The sequence below is a fragment of the Alternaria arborescens genome (assembly GCF_004154835.1).
Source record: "Alternaria arborescens strain FERA 675 chromosome Unknown contig_3, whole genome shotgun sequence".
NCBI lineage: Eukaryota > Fungi > Ascomycota > Dothideomycetes > Pleosporales > Pleosporaceae > Alternaria > Alternaria arborescens.
Genome location: NW_021167858.1, coordinates 1305874 through 1322361, shown reverse-complemented (window position 1 = coordinate 1322361; position 16488 = coordinate 1305874). Strand labels below are relative to the sequence as shown.

The following is a 16488-nucleotide window of genomic DNA, read 5'->3' as shown; positions in this document are numbered from 1 at the left end:
TGTCACTAACCGAACTATTCCTTGGGTAGCTAATGGCGCTTGTGCAGTTCGACGTTCCGTGGTGGGTCTGAATACGAACAAAGCAAACCTGCTACTCAAGGCTGTCGGACACCCTCCGGATTTTACGAACAAGCTTGCTCTTAGTTTGACAGAAATCCACACTTTGGATCTGAGTGACGTCGCGAAGCCGAAAGTGGCATGCTACAAGGCCATGAAGACGGAGTAACGTGATGTACACGAGATATCGGAACGTGAGCCGACGACTGTGGACGCAAAGGGGTGTGGCGAACCTCGCTTGGTGTTCTGTCGTTCCAACTGCTCAGTCCCGAGCTGGCAGACGGAGGATTCGATGTTGGAAAGGCGCCTGGCGATGGTACGTAAACTGGAAATACGATAATTGCCTCACAACTCCTATCTCGTAGAATTTGGCCTTTGCTCTTGTTTCAAACGACGCTTGCATGCAGCATTTGTGCCACTCCAATGTATATCCATGAGTCTGGCTATCGTCAACCGGGCGATTGCCTAGGTAGGTACGGAGTACTGAGCTGGCACTTTCGAATTGAGCAATTGCATCGAAGCTTTTGAGAACGAGGGGTTGTACTGCCGTGTGCAGCTTGGTGCAAAGGTAGTAATGAAAGCCGATCCGCTTTATTACCATTGGGTTGCATCGTTCCAGGGTTCCAAGGTTGCCAGCCCCTTTCCATTACACGGCCACGAAGCATTGAAGCCGAGAGAACACGAGGAATGACAGCAAGTGTCGCCCATCCCACTGTTATTCTGTCCGTCCGTGAGGAAACTCGGTCATGCAATCTATTATTGTCAAGCGGCCGTTCGACTAGCAAATCGGGTCGTGTCGGGGTGTGGGGTTGGTTCAAAATTGGCAGCGGCTAGCCAGCATCAGCTAATTACTCGCACTCATCGGCCCGCTAACTTGGCCACCGCAGCGTCACTTTCGACACATTCCATCCGACGTCTATGCAGATGCTCCACAGACTCCTGCCCAGAATCTCGGAGAAATGGTCCTCGCACGACCCTGAGCAGGAACCGACTGTGGCGCATTGGTTTCCGAGGTTCAAAATATGGGGAACATGGAAGTTTCTATGGACCCACGCTCGTGTTCAGATCGAATGTGACCTCATGTCGTTGTATTGTTGGGGTTTCGCCGGCAGGACCGTGATGAGGTTGAATACGAGGCTGCTGTGTATATAACGCCTGATGGTCTTGTCTCTACAGGTCATCATTCAACTCAAACACAATCAAATATCAACACTACATCTACAAACACCCATTCCTAAAACACTTCACATCAAAACTCCAACTATAATCATGAAGTTCACCACCGCCGCTGTCATCGCCTCTGCTGCTGGCCTCGCCACTGCTCTCCCTACCGACTCCAAGATCAAGGACGGCGATGTTTTCACAATCCAAACCATCCGCTCAGGCACCGCCGATCTACAGTACAACACTATTCAGGCTGTCCAGAACTCTCTCGTGATCAACGCAGGCCAACAGAATGCTTCCTGCGGCCCGGAGCCCCACAACTACGCTTCCTTCCAGCTCAACAACGGCACCCTCTACCTCTACACTGCCAACCCTCCCCAGCAGATGTTCGTTGACAGATCAGGCATGGGTCAGGGCGTCATTCAGTACACCACTGGCGTACAAGATATGGTCAAGAACGGAGAGAGGCGAACCTTTGCCATCAACGACGACGGTCACCTCGTCTTCAAGGACCAGACTGGTCAGGAGATTGGCTTCCAGGCCTGCAAGCCTTCTCTTAATGGCGGCTACTCCGTCTGGCTGGATGGCGTGACCAACCCGGCTGGAGCTGATGAGTGCCTTGGGTTCGCTGCTCGAGCTATCAAGGAGGAGAACCCTGTCAAGTGCTCGTACACCACCTACCCGTAAACGCAGACACTCTAGTTCTGTGGCTGGTGGATTTGAGAAATTTTACTTTGGATATTCGAGCGATATTTCTTTCTCGTAAATACAATATGTAAATAAGACAAAATGCTACTTGCCCACGCAAACTTGTTCCAGACAGATGCTATATGAAGTGGTCCCTTTGTGAAAGTGACTTTAACGCGAAGCAATAGACCAGAGAGATGAGAAGGCAAGGAAGTGGAGGATTTGCGATGAACAAGCTACTCAGTGCAGGTTATACCAAAGCTAAGTAAGAGACGATACAAAGGCGTTGACAGGGATCCATGGAGATTTACCTAGATAATATATCGACAAAACGTACTGAGCATGGGTTATGACGTGGGGCAAAGAATGAACAGCAGTCGATTTTGAGAAAGAAAGAGCATGTGGAACGACGGGCAAAAAGAGATGTGGTTGTAGCGTGAGCTCTAAAGCGAAAGTCAGAAGGTCGGACTACGCCGAGCAATCTTGATGCGCACCCCTTCTCGGCTAGTGCTCCATGCTGATAAGCCGCAGGGTCCGCCCCGTTCCTGCTCTAACGCAATCGTCGTCTTATCGCCAGGCACGCGTCACACGTGCACCCATCACATTCGCCATGAGACGCCCTCTGACTGGTCCCCGGGCAGCCGATCACCATGATGCCCCAAACGCGGCCCTGCGTGACCTCGCCCAGCGTGATGCCTCGTACTGCGCCATGAGTGGCTATGTCGTCTGTCCCTTTCATCCCCCATAAACACCCATCCCCAGCGCCGTCTCCGGCCATCCCATAGTACACCTCCGCACTACCTGGCTACACTCCGAACCTCTTCCACCAGTCGATTTGCCCAGAAGACACCTCGGGCTCTCCGTTGACGCATCTACGGCTTTGGACCCGGCGGCGACGGACTAGACTAAAGAACCGACCTTCCGCATCGAGGCACAGTGTATTCGCTGTCTACGAATCAGCGACAACAACGTGAAGGCGTGTAATCTGAGCTGCCGTTACGGGAGGGATCGACCCGCGAAAAGCTTGTGTATTCTTGTTGCACAGCGCCAAATTATCTCCTCCGTCCTTGCAGTAGTAGAAGGCGAGCGGTAACATGCCGGCCATGCTAGACTCCCTAGTCGGAGCCGCGAGGGATAGAGTACATAACGCGGCTGCTTCCACGGCAGAAATGCTGGCAGCAGAATCAACAGCCATGCCTTCTCTCAGGACTCTCAGCAAGATTGCGCTTGGTGGTGCGCAAGTCATCCTCGGCAATGGAGGACGCGTTATGGGCGAATATACCCAGACTTGCCCGAATGCTCAATTGAGCTGCCACAACACCACTGTCGTGGAGAACCTCTGTTGTTTCAACGCCCCAGGTGGACAGATCCTCCAGACGCAGTTCTGGGATGCTTCGCCTGCTACCGGACCAGAGGATAGCTGGACAATTCATGGTCTATGGTACGATTGCCCTTCAGTTCCTATTCACTATGCATGAATGCTGACCATCCTGTCCAGGCCTGACCGCTGTGACGGTACCTACGACGCGAACTGCGACTCGTCGCGCGCCTACTCCAACATCAGCGCCATCCTCAACTCCTTTGGCGCAACCGACCTCCTCTCCTACATGTCCACCTACTGGAAGGACTACCAAGGTGACGACGAGTCCTTCTGGTACCACGAGTGGGCTAAGCACGGCACTTGCATCTCCACGCTAGAACCCGAGTGCTACAACGACCACAAAGCAACAGAGGAAGTTGTCGACTTCTTCCAAAAAACCGTCGACCTATTCAAAACGCTACCAAGTTACGAGTGGTTGGCCGCAGCTGGTATCACACCCAGCACAACCAAGACATACACTTTCGCCGCCATTCAAAGCGCCATCCAGGCCAAGAGGCCCGGTGTCGAGGTAACGCTAGGCTGCAAGTCTGGCGCGCTCAACGAGATCTGGTACCATTACGATGTTCGTGGCAGTGTACAGACTGGCGAGTTTGTTGCTTCGGACCCTGATGGTACCAAGTCTACCTGCCCTCAGACAGGAATCAAGTACATTCCCAAGAATGCAAGCTCGTCTCCTCCCTCTACCACTACGACCGTTGGAGGACCTGCGCCGACATCTACTGCTGCGCCTGGAGCACCTTTCAGTGGCAAGGGTAACCTCAATGTCATTGTCAACGGAGTCAAGAAGGGATGCATCATCAGCAAGGGTACTTGGTACACGACCGGAACATGTGCGACTTTCACAGCTACCGACGTGGACAATGGCTTCACCCTGTCGAGCTCCAAGGGCAAGTGCGCAGTCGTTGCTGGAGCGCTATCTTGCGATGGCTCTGCAAGCGCGACTGCTTTTACCAACACTGACGGAAAATTGGCTGCTGGCGGTAACGCGCTCTGGTCCGCGGACAAGGTTGCGTCTGGCAGCACACAGCAAACTGTGTACGCCGGTGGAGACCACTCTGCCACGTTTGCTATTACCTGGCAGTCGGCGTGAGAGCCGCCGGTTTCGGCATAGATTTCTTAGTCTCCAATCACATGAATGCAACAGTCATACCAAAGAGTTTGAGTCAAGTTTTTACATTTGGTGACTAAGACCCACTGGTTAAGCAGCGCATCTAAATCTTCAGGTATCTCTTTTTATCGTCCTAATCATATCATTCCTCGTAAATTCCCAAAATGGTAGAGCTGTTGAATTTGCCAGTCCAGAATTTGCCTTTTTGTTGAAACACCATATCCCGCTTGGAGAAAGAAACGCCATAGTACGCCGCCCAATCACGAAAAAAGCTTCATGTAGGCTTAGATGGGCAGAGGGAAGGTGACGGCCCAGGCCGCAATCTCCTTCTTGAGGTCGTTGATCTCCTGTACCTCACCGCTAGCAACCTTGCTCTTGAAGTCCTTGAGCTTGTTGTTCTCCTTGGGGAGCTCGCCTTGGATCTTCTTGCACAGCTTGATGCACTGGTCGATGTAGTTGGCAATCTTCTTGAAGTCCTCCTCACCAAGACCACGCGAGGTCATGGCTGGGGCTCCAATACGGATACCCATCGGTGTGAGAGCCGACTTGTCACCAGGAGTGGTGTTCTTGTTGCAGGCAATGTTGACTTGCTCAAGAACGGCTTCGACACGGGCACCGTCAAGGTTGAAGGGCTTCAGGTCGATTAGAACCATGTGGTTGTCGGTACCGTCGGTAACAAGCTTGTAGTCCATGCTCTTGAACGCAACCTCGAGGGCCTTGGCGTTCTTGATGACCTGCTGCTGGTAGAGCTTGAAGTCCTCAGATTGGGCTTGCTTGAGCGCAACCGCGAGGGCGGTGATGGTATGGTTGTGGGGGCCACCCTGGTGGCCAGGGAAGACGGAGAAGTTGATAGGACCCTCGAGATCGTAGAGCGTCTCCTTGCCAGTCTTGGGGTCGGTCTTGCGTACACCCTTGCGGAAGAAGATCATGGCACCACGGGGTCCACGGAGGGACTTGTGGGTGGTGGTTGTGACAATGTCGCAGTATTGGAAGGGCGACTTGTTGACGCCAGCAGCGACAAGACCAGAGATATGGGCCATGTCCATCAGGAGGTAGCAGCCAACCTTGTCGGCAATCTCGCGCATGCGGGCGTAGTCAATCTCACGGCAGTAAGCGGAGGTACCGGCGACGAGCACCTTGGGACGGTACATGAGGGCGTTCTGCTCAAGCTGATCGTAGTCGATGAGGCCGGTGTCGAGGTTTACGCGGTAGGGGAAAGTCTCAAAGTATGTGGAAACAGCGGAGATCCTATCTCTGGTCAGCCTACGCCCCCTGTATAAGTGGCTCGTTTTGTACGCACTTCCTCTGGGGTGTTTGGTAGCCGTGGCTCAAATGTCCACCATGGGGCAGGTCAAGACCCATAAGCCTGTCGTGCGGCCTCATAATGGCCTGGTAAGCCTGGAGGTTTGCCGGGCTACCACTCAGGCACTGTACGTTGACACCCCACTTCTCCGAGTCTAGACCAAAGGTCTCGAGTGCGCGCTTCTGGCAGAGCAACTCAATAGAGTCGATGTGCTCGTTGCCACCGTAGTAGCGGGCGCCGGGGTAACCCTCAGAGTACTTGTTGGACATGGGCGAACCGAGCGCATCGAAGACAGCGCGGGAAGTGACATTCTCGGAGGCGATGAGGAGGATGGACTCGCGCTGACGCTGGATTTCCTTCTCCTACAAGAATTGTTAAATAATGTAAGATAAAAAGAATAGCAGAAGAGACTCACCATAATCTGGGCGACCTCATTGTCGGTTTCCACCAGGGACTTCTCCATGAGCTATGCTGAGTTAGCAGGGTGCATCTTGATTGTGATGTGAGGGGCAACATACGTCCTGGTGGGACTTGGGGAGCGCGTAACTGGACATGACAGGCAAATAAACGTAGGTTTTGTGTTGGAAAGGGAGTGAAGAGTAAGGAACGGAGGACAATAGTAAAAGACTATACGGGCTTTAAGCAGTCAGAGCACTAGATGTCCCTCTCACGCCAACCCCACCAATTTTTTTGGACGCGACAAAATGCTCTAGGCTCGCTTAGGCATGGCGCCATCGATAATTGCGTGCTGCGGCCGGTCGTCGGAGGGATTCGGACAGGCTCTTTGCATTTGTGAAGTAAGACATCTCTTCATGGTATGCGTAGGTGTAACGCGTGAGTGCGCTATTGATGGTGGCAGAGTGAAGACTTTCCGCTTTTGGGTTGCGAATGGCAGGTTGACTGGCGGCTCCGCTACTCCCCGCGTTTCGCCCCTCCACGATGCGAGAATACCCCGGCATGTCCAAGGGACAAAAGGAGACATTGTACACAAACGCTCCCACTGCCAGCCGTCGGACAAGCATCACCAAACATTAGGCAAAAGTTTCCTGACTTGACGTATCCGATTCTCATTGTTTCATTTACTACATAAATACAGTCCATCCTAGCGTTTCTTTCCGTCGAGTCGTTCCTCCTTCGTCTAACATCCTTGTTAAATACCAATACTCGCTCGTGGATCAAATTGATCTGATGCAAAAGCCTCAACGCCGGGTATGCCAAACAAAAAGCGGTTCTGGTCAGCAAGCTGCCATCGCGTCGCCAAAAGGGTATGTAACAGTAACTGAGCTGAAGAAGTGAAGGCCGAGTAAGCTCGGCACCAAATTACACAATCGCGCCAACAAAATGCTCATCTTCTCGTAATTATTTTTTGAATGTATTCGCAGCTGTGTCGGTCCTCTTAGTCGTTGTCGGTAAGACGGTCGAGAACAATGATGCTGAGAATCATAACGAGCAACCCGATGGTTACTATTATGAGTAGCACAAAGCCGAACCATCCAAGAACCATGGCTGATGTACCGACACCGGACTTGACGCTGCCGTTACCCAGATCTTGCACAATGGTTGCGGCTGCGACAGATGCTGTATGTTGCCAGAGTACGGAAACCAGGACGAAGATGGACGAGATAAAGATGAGCGCAAGAGCGACTTGTGAGACGGGCCTTGACGGGAAGGGCTTGACGTCGACATCAGATCCGGTTCGCTCGTCTCTCTCCTCGTGCCATCCGGGGAAGGTGGCAAGGAGGATGAATGTGAAGAAGGCGAGGATGATGGCGACAATGAGCAAGTAAGGGAAAACAACGGCATCCTTGAAGGTAGCAGCAACCCAGACAAGGTTCAGCGGGTCCTGGTCAACGGACACGTTGTCGACGAGCGCTGTGGCATTGTTGGAGCAGATGAAGCCACCGCCGTCTCGGTTGATGCAGATGCCGAAGTAGCCGACGCGCACACCAAGCTGTGCGTTGCCGACAATGTTGGCAATTGCAGCTGTGACACCGGGGTCGACCTGTTCAGGTGCGTAGGTGGGTGTGAACTGTTCGTACCACATGGAGATGAGGAAGATGCCGGGGATGAGTGGTGAAGTGGATGAGCATCCTGCTAGTAGCAATGCTGGAAGATTGTTAGCCATCGTCTTTGGGCAGACTTTCGTCGTAACTTACAAAGCAATATTATAGCAATTGCAATAAGAATCATGAGAACATGGTGGAAGCCAAGAAACGGTATTAACCCTGGTGGTTGTCAGTCTTGATGCCTCGAACGGAGATGTATGCAAGTACTCACGTTGCATGCTCACCGCGAACCGTAAGTTCGCCATTATGAATGTGTCTTTCCTTCAACTACGCCTGAAAGGCTTCGTATTCTCCCTGCGCCCCCAGAGGGCCGGGTGAGATGAGCGGGGGAATGCACTCAGACAGCGGCTGGTGGGGTTGTCTCTCTCCTACAGAGGTGCGAGAGAGCGGGAGCAATCGTGTCTTGATCCGAGTGTACTTGGGTCGATATGCGGAATGCGGGTCGATATGCGGTACGGTCGGGATGTGCACTGCGACAATGATGGTCAGATGTCTCCTGTGTGGAAGAATATTCAAAGTGTGGATGGTAGCGTGGAATGTGACTTCTCTCTCTGCTTGCAGCGACTGATAGTTTTGCTGTTGCGAAAATGGTGATGGCTGGTCTGAAGTGGCTGGAGGTGGTTGGCTTAGTCTATCAACAAAGCGGGTTGTCGAGGGGACCGAACACGAACGTCATGCCCAACAGCCAATAACACACCAGCGCTACTGGCGATCCAAGCTCGTTCCTGCATTAGACCCTCCTGTTAATGTCCCTTGTCCAGCCTCTTCATTCCTGCGACGACGTGGCGGCTTGCGTACGGCACCAGCTACAGTCCTACTGCGACCGCCCTTTCGCGTGCGCCATGGTTGAGGGTTCCAGAACGCGTCGTAGCGCCATGCACCTCAAGACATCCGCTGCGACACCTCATACCGCCTCATACCGCCATCCACGGTATATAGTAGTCGGTGTGCCGCCGACAGTGCGCACCCGGAGATTCAACAATAAAAAGCACCATCGTCCTCGATGCATCTTGAACACTTTGCCATGGCATTTGGTCACGGCCTGGCTCTGCGTGTTGAGTAGCTCCAAGCAAAGGGTGAGGCCATTGCCGATACTGTCTCGTTGCAGTCTCGACGGATACCTAGACATCTAACAACAGCTTCTTGCAGCCTGTTTGCAGGAGCACCTTGAATTCAGGCCCGTATACTTCTTTGGCTCGGTTCGGGCCCTCAAGCATTACCCGGTGGCCCTGCAGCGACATCTCCCGACAACCTTACCTGACGGAAGCTTGCGCTGCACACCCTGCGAACTCCAAGGCAGGGCAGGCCGTACTTCTATTGAGTTTTGTAGACTTGCTCCAACATGATCACTCATCAGGCTATAATGATAGCGCGATCTGGATCGCGTCGTACGTCAGTGATCAGCGATCTCATTTCGTGAAAATGACAGTCAGATGCTAGACACCAGCATACCAGCAAGCATTGGGCTCCGTTGACCTGGCGATCGGACTTGAAGCTTGATTGTACCCTTCGACACGGGATGATGTCACTACTACCTCGGTACACGTGGAGTCGCGCATCCGGCGCAGGGACCAGTAACTTCGCCCCACCTCAAACTCGAACTTAACTCACCAACTCTCGCGATGCACGTGTATGCTCGTAGACTAAACGCTAGCACTAATCTTTCTTGAAGATACCTGAAGCAGGGCAGGTAGTCGACGGCCAAGAAGTGTAGGGAACGCCACGCTCTCTTAGCTAGCTTCTCTCGTGACGGGTCAGCAAACTTGCTTCCATCGTTGATCTCTATCACCTACCCCTGTTCATTCGCCTCTCAAAGTACTATTCAAACAAGCGAAACGAATATGGCCTATCACGAAAGCAGACTGAATCTCGACCTCGTCAGATTGCCAACAAAATGACGTCCTAGATTGTTCTGGGCATACGAGCTGTTTGTGGCTGCGTTGTTTCATTCCAGGCACATGCCAGTCTCACTCCTGCTGTGACTGCGAACGGCAGTCACGAACTATGACGTAGCTGCTTGAGACATGAGGAGCATATAAACAGCACTCGTCCTGCGCTGAAGAAAGCCTCCATCAACATCCACACCTGCAACTTCAAACATCAACTAGAACCACCATCTACCTACACACACTACCCCAAAAACAACACCACAAACAGCCAACATGACCGACGCATTCCGCAAAGACACCCACACCAAGCTCGGTGAGAAGATGGTATGTCTCCTTGTTCATCCTCCTCTCATTACCTGCATCCCCTAACAGACATATCAGCAACCCCAGTCTTCAAAGTCCACTGGCACCAAGATCAAGGAGTCCATCACTGGCACCGGCGACAAGATTGCCCGCGAGGCGCAGCCCGACTCTTCAAAGACCAACACGCAGTCTACTATGGACAAGATTGGCCGCTCCAAGGACAACAACGTTCACGGCTCCACTGGCGGTAGCATTGTCGACAAGACCAAGAACGCTCTTGGAATGGGCCACCACACTACCGGCACTCACACCACTCACACCCATGGCAGCGGCTTTTAAGCATCCTGCTTGCCCTCGATGGTAGAAGGAGGAATGCGATACCCAAAGAAGCCTCCATGGAATGAGATGGACTTGTACTTTATGAATACCTCGCCTGCGGGCTAATGAATTAATACCTTTTTACACTGCAATATGATCATCTTGATCCTTTGTACTCCATGCATTTGAACATAGATTGTCCTTTTGAGCATGGTCAAGTTTTTGAAATTTGGGGATTGAAAGTACTACACACGTGTGTGTAACAAGTGATAGTGATATAATCCAGTATCTACATGTTGTAAGTCGAACAATGTACCTCATCACCAAGAATATGCATAAAGTCGTAAAAGTTTGGACAGTCGCTAACGTACGTATACGCTCGATCTGTCTCTCTCCGCCTCCCTGAAAAACTCGGAACCCACCGCACACCTAAGTGGGCATTGCCATGACACCCGACCATCCAGTTCCAGCCCCTGACCCTCCACTTCTGCCACCACGACCAGAAGGCCTGCTGGTCGTTGTTGCGCCTCCTGAAGCTCTGCTACCGCCACTCTTCGAGGCTCGCTTCTTCACGCCACCGAAACTCTTGTTAAAGCTACCAGAAGCCCTCTTGCGTGACGAACCCTTCTTCTTGTACCCAGATCCATAAGCTTTAGATCCACCTCTTGCTGCTGGTGCCTTGGCCGCTTTAGTAGAGGGAGCCGGGCCGCCACCGAGTTGTGTATATCGGTTGTTAAAGTCTGCAACGTCTTGGTTCTGAAACTGGCTAAAGTGATGACTTGTGTGGACCGCGCCGTCATCGTCGTCATCATCATCATCCTCCTCACCAAAATCGCCGTAGAAGGACTCCTCCTCAGACTCGTGTGCAACAGGCATCGGGCCTTCGTCTTCGCTACACAGATCCACAACAAGCCGATGATTCTGGTCGTCAACTTCCTCGTCATCATCGTCAATCTCGTGGATGATCCGTGATTGTTGAGGTCGACGGTTGCGAAGTTGCGGGTTCCTAGGCACTGGTGTGTCATCTCCATAGAATTCCCTACTGTTGTTGATCAGGGTCAAGAATTGCTTGCCATAGAGATCCACCATTTCGGGCCTAATACCAGGGATGGTCTTCATCTCATCCAGACTCATGGGCAAGTCAAGACCCATCTCACGAAGTACAGTGTCTGTGAAGATGGCTTCGCGGTGGCCTTTCCTCTCTTGCAAGGTCGTTCTCATCTTCCTGGCTCCATTCATGAAATCGTCCAAGACTTCTCTTTGTAGGTCTGTAAGTTCTGCAGTTCGTTGATCTGCAGTAATCGGAGCTCCAACCCCCTTTCCCTTCGTGGCCTTCGATGGCTTGGCAACACGTATTGGCGCAAAGTAGTCGTCGTCGTCGACAACAAAATCATCAGTCTGGTAACCACGCGTAGTCTTGTTGCGCGTAGGATGCCGAGGAATATCAAAGTCGTCATCGTCATCATCTTCCTCCTCGTTATAAGCAAACGATCGAATCTTTTGCTTGGGCGCGCGTACAGGAGAGTCGACGTTGGTCGACGGAAACTGGGTCTGCTGCTTCTTCGTTTTCTTGGCTGCGGGTGCTTTTGCGCGTGCCTTTTGTGGTGTAGAACGTACTTGTAACTTCAATTGCTTTCGTTTGCTTTCATAGTCATTGCGTGTCGAAGCAGGCTGCAGCAGTCAGTATGTGACCATAATCAGGGTCGTAAATACGTACGTGTAGGTAGTTGGTGGCAAAGCCAACTTTGTTCACCTTGCTTCTTTCCTTGAAAGCCCCCGCGTCAAGCAAATGCTGAAAGATGCGTTCGTTATCACCTCGTTCCAGATCCTTGCCGTAGCCCCAGCCGTATTCTTCCAATCCCGAGCGCTTAATTTTAGCACTGCCAGCGCCACGGAAAGCATCTACGCACTGATGCATCGTTACGTTGTCCTCGTGCACTTGACTTACGAGCTTGATGGCCATGGCAGCATACTCTGTAAGATCTTTTGTGACGAATGTGGCATCCGAACGACAATTGTCGCATGTTGAATTGCACTTCGAGGCATCGAATGCTTCACTAAAGTATCCGAGTACTTGAGCGCGTCGACAGTCGGCTTTGTTCTCGCAGTACTGGATGACGGTCCGTAGCATATCAGTCAGTCGCTGCTTCTGCTCCCAACTTCCTTCACCTTCTTGAATCATTTTGTGTAATATCCTTGAGTCGGCATACTGATAATACAAGTAGCACTCTGAACGTTTGCCGTCACGCCCAGCTCGTCCAGTTTCTTGGTAGTAGCCCTCTAAACTTTTAGGGAGCGAGTGGTGAATAACGTATCGTACGTCAGCTTTATCGATGCCCATGCCGAAGGCGATGGTAGCCACAATGACGTGGTACTCGTTCTTTTGCCATTTGCGTTGAACCTCGGAGCGGTCAGCGGAATCCATTCCCGCGTGGTAATGATAGGCACGGATGCCTGCCTCGGACAACTTTTGGGCCACTTGCTCACAACTCTTCCGCGACAGACAATAGATGATTCCAGATTTGCCAATGTACCTCTCTTTAATCAGATCCGCAATACTGTTGATGACACCCTTGACTTTCGGCACAACTTCGTAGGACAAATTAGGGCGGTTAAAACTCTGAGAAAATTGACGGCAGCCCTGAATGCCGAGGTTGGCCACTACATCAGTACGAACGAGTTGGGTCGCAGTTGCAGTCAGGGCAATGACAGGTACTCCGGGAAATTGGCGGACAACGTCTCCAAGTGCCTTGTAATCTGGTCGGAAATCATGGCCCCATTGACTAACACAATGTGCTTCATCGATGACGATACGGGCAAGGTTCCCTCCAGAATGCAGTTGCTGGAAGGCACTGATCATTCTCTGGTTCTTGCTAAGCATTTCAGGAGTTAGATAGAGGATTTGTATGAACTGTTGGGGATCCCGCTGGCGTAACCCATCCATAATCATGCTCTTTTGTGCTGCGGTAGACTCTCCGTTGATCAGAAACGCTTGCATCCCGAAGCGTTGTTTGCAAGCCGTCACCTGATCCTCCATCAAACTCAAGAGTGGAGATACTACGATAGTAACTCCCCGTGTCTTGCCTGAAGCGATCACTGATGGAAGTTGGTAGCAGAGCGATTTGCCACCTCCCGTAGGCATGAGCACGAAGCAGTGTTCGCCCGAGAGTGTAGTGTTGATAGCTTCCAGCTGTCCTGGGCGAAATCCTCGCAGGCCGAAACGACGAATAAGGGCAGTCCTGAGATCTTGCGACCAGGGGAAGTTCATTCCAGGGTGGTTTTTGGCAGGCATGTTTAGCTGCTGCTTCTTCGGTGAAGCCTGCTGATTTGGTTTAGATTGGACTTGGTTGGTAGAAGTTTCGCGGAACACCTGGCGAGATTTTGTTGATACGCGACTTTCTGCACGCTCGCCTTTCCAATCAAACCCACTTGGCGCCTGGTTCTCGATATTGGTAATCTCATGAAGGAAGTCGTCATCGTCGTCGGGTCCAAAATCTTCGCCAAAATCATCATCGTCGTTTATCTCAATAGGCTGGTGGGGCTCGCCCATGTTATTGCCGAACAAGCTTCCGTCTTCTTCAAAATCAAGCTCACCAAACTCATCCGGTGTACGCTGCGGAGCCGCCGGTCTTGGTTTCTTTGGGGATCGTCTGCGCTCTGGTGTCTCGGGTACCCGATGAGATCGCTCTCTTGACTTGCCTTTTTGCTTTCCTGATGCACTGTCGTCTGCATAGGCACGAGACCCTAGATTCAGTGGCGGTAGCGGAGACGCGGCTACTTGCTCTTCAGCGAAACGAATACGCCGGGGAGGCGTCCACACTTCCTGAGCGCCAATCTCACTTGGCTTAGTATACTGTGTCTGTGGAATCCGATTCGACCCTATATCCCTGGAAGCCTTAGGAGGCGGTCGGGCCGGACTTGCTTGAGTTGATTGTATGACCACGTTGCGGTTGTTTTTCGACTCTGTTTTGACAAGAGGCGTTGACTGCTGCTTGATGGCCGCTAAATCCAACAAGTAGAACATCTGGATCTGTATGTCCTCGTTTATCTTGAACAGTCTGCTGAGGGTTTCACCATCCGCTGCGTCAAATTGACCGATGTTCAAGTCATCCTCTAGCTTCTGCTTAACCCTCTGACGTTGTCTCGTAAGTTCATCCTGTTTGGTTTTCAACGAGATCAATTGCTCTACTGCGTCCTTTCGCGAGCGAGCGCGTTCCATCCTTTCCTGTTCGCTAGGATCAGGCTTGCCAAATTCGGACAGATGTGCAACGAATGCAGCCCGTGCGCTGTCCCATGCTGAGCTTGCAGCCTTGAGGTGCTTTTGCAATCTTTGACCTTCAGTACTCAGAAAGGTTTCAATCGATTCTTTGATAGCATCTCTCTTTTCTTTGGACAGTTCAGAAGAGCTCGGTATGCGTTTGTCGGGTACAAGAGCAGACTCAGCAATCTTTTTGGGGGACTGAGACTTTGCTGGGGTAGGTATGGAAATCTCTTCCGGCTGATATGGGCTTGGGCTTCGTATGGTCTTCGAAGGCGACCGTATAGGAAGCTGGGTCTGACTCGCAACTCTGCCAGGGCCAGCCATTGGTGTCTTTTCACGCACTCTCTTCATCGTTGGGATAGGTGATTTGGTCCGAGACTGTGTGTCGAAATCCATCTCGTCCAGTGCGCCGAATTCATCGTCCTCGGAGTCCAGAACTGCATGCCCAACTCTCTTAGTGCCAGATGTGTGCGAAACTCCATTCTTTCCAGTTGTGCTCTCGATCGTGACAGGATTGTTCTTTCGGGGCGAAGGGCTACGTGTTTGCCTCCCTATCTTTCGAGCGGGTGCAATCTCAGAGGGGACGCGGCTCAGTGACTTGCGCTTACGGGCCTGTGAGGATGTCGCATTTTCTGCAGCTGCCATCTGTCGCTCCTCTTCTTCCAGTTGTAACATGGCCTCCATATCGTCATCTTCAGCTGTTGCAATATGCTTTGATTGTCTACCTGCACCATCTACAATGGCCGAGTAAGGTGGGGGAGGGCTATCCGGAGCCATGACCATATCATCGATGTCCGGGAAGTCATCGTCGTCGTCGTCGTCGTCGTCAGGCTCTGGACTGAGCGCGGGCGCCTTCCGAACAGGCCTGGGGGACTTGGTGTGACGGAGGTCCGCTTCATACTCGTCGCTCTTCCGCTTTCTGCTCTTTTGCGTGCGCATTGGAATCGGCGAAGAGCAGCCCGCATCGTCTCCGGTGAGGTCGATTGAATCGACATCAATTGGCTCGCGGTACTTCGTCCTCGCAGCGACGTGTTGAGAAGCGGGAGTGTTTTCCACGGTGGAGCCAGTAAGCTTCCTCACACTCGCCGAGGAGTCCTGCAGATTACTCCTGGAACCTCCTGCATCGCTAGGCTCCCTCCGCTCTCTGCTGGTTGGGTTCGAAGAGGAAGCATATTCAGGCAGCCCCGCTATAATCAGTCTAGGCTTTCCACTGGCTGGTGTGTTTCTCAGTCTTGCCATATCTGAGGCCACGTCTTCCGCCTCTGGCGGATTGTGTATGTCGATGGTTCTTGTTCGAGCGAGAGCGTGGGGTGGAGCGGGTCGTGCGACTGGCAGTGCTGGTGGGGGCGGTGGCGCGGAGGCAGGTTCAGGCTCATTGTATTCTATGTCTTCGTCCAAAAATGAAGAGTTCTGATGTGGAGTTGTCGCTGAACTCGTCGGAACTGCGTCGGGATCGTATACAACAGGCGAAATCGCGGGCGGAATGAAAGGCTTCTCGGCGATCAACCACTTGAGATGTTTGCTAAGATTGTTCCGAGGCATGAGAGCGTCGCATCGTTGGTGTGGGAGTCCGCATGGATATTCTACGCGTGCATCTGCATAGGTGTCGCGGTTTTACGGGCGAGACGGTGGCGATGTCATCGATGGTGCCGTCGACCGTGTTGTGCTAACTCCGCAACGCGCCGCGCTAGCACCAAATCACGTGCAGGGTCTCGATATGCCGAACAGCGTTGGCTCTCTGGAGTGGGCCTGCCGCTCTGCAGTCAGAGATGCCGCTCTTTACACGGACCCGCCAACACACGGGCGATAACTCATATGGGCGCTACATCCATCTGGTTTGCGACAGTAACTAGCTCTATCCGCGCGAATATGGCGCAGGTTGCGAAGTCACCAGCCGCTTCTAGGTGGCCTAACTACTTCAAAACCTAGGCTCTGAGTAGAGTCATACGTT

The 16488-nt window shown here is 52.3% G+C and overlaps 6 protein-coding genes across 6 annotated transcripts; 3 read left to right on the top strand and 3 right to left on the bottom strand.

Moving 5' to 3' along the window:
* Window positions 1-1326: 1326 nt before the first annotated feature.
* On the top strand, window positions 1327-1908 carry AA0111_g1951 (hypothetical protein; the record flags this gene model as incomplete). The annotated part of the gene is made up of 1 exon (XM_028647668.1): window positions 1327-1908. One exon carries the CDS (start codon window positions 1327-1329, stop codon window positions 1906-1908), a length of 582 nt encoding a protein of 193 aa, XP_028510887.1.
* Window positions 1909-3011: 1103 nt separating this feature from the next.
* Window positions 3012-4379, top strand: AA0111_g1950 (Ribonuclease; the record flags this gene model as incomplete). The annotated part of the gene is made up of 2 exons (XM_028647667.1): window positions 3012-3349; window positions 3407-4379. The coding sequence occupies 2 exons, from the start codon at window positions 3012-3014 to the stop codon at window positions 4377-4379; spliced, it is 1311 nt and encodes a 436-aa protein (XP_028510888.1).
* Window positions 4380-4681: 302 nt separating this feature from the next.
* Window positions 4682-6254, bottom strand: AA0111_g1949 (Serine hydroxymethyltransferase, cytosolic; the record flags this gene model as incomplete). Its single annotated transcript, XM_028647665.1, has 4 exons — window positions 4682-5645; window positions 5698-6062; window positions 6116-6166; window positions 6219-6254. 4 exons carry the CDS (start codon window positions 6252-6254, stop codon window positions 4682-4684), a joined length of 1416 nt encoding a protein of 471 aa, XP_028510582.1.
* An 842-nt stretch (window positions 6255-7096) lies between these two features.
* On the bottom strand, window positions 7097-8011 carry AA0111_g1948 (hypothetical protein; the record flags this gene model as incomplete). Its single annotated transcript, XM_028647664.1, has 3 exons — window positions 7097-7806; window positions 7857-7925; window positions 7978-8011. The coding sequence occupies 3 exons, from the start codon at window positions 8009-8011 to the stop codon at window positions 7097-7099; spliced, it is 813 nt and encodes a 270-aa protein (XP_028510581.1).
* Window positions 8012-9928: 1917 nt separating this feature from the next.
* On the top strand, window positions 9929-10297 carry AA0111_g1947 (hypothetical protein; the record flags this gene model as incomplete). The annotated part of the gene is made up of 2 exons (XM_028647663.1): window positions 9929-9979; window positions 10037-10297. The coding sequence occupies 2 exons, from the start codon at window positions 9929-9931 to the stop codon at window positions 10295-10297; spliced, it is 312 nt and encodes a 103-aa protein (XP_028510576.1).
* Window positions 10298-10705: 408 nt separating this feature from the next.
* Window positions 10706-16079, bottom strand: AA0111_g1946 (ATP-dependent DNA helicase hus2/rqh1; the record flags this gene model as incomplete). The annotated part of the gene is made up of 2 exons (XM_028647662.1): window positions 10706-11947; window positions 11994-16079. The coding sequence occupies 2 exons, from the start codon at window positions 16077-16079 to the stop codon at window positions 10706-10708; spliced, it is 5328 nt and encodes a 1775-aa protein (XP_028510575.1).
* Between the last annotated feature and the right edge of the window lie 409 nt (window positions 16080-16488).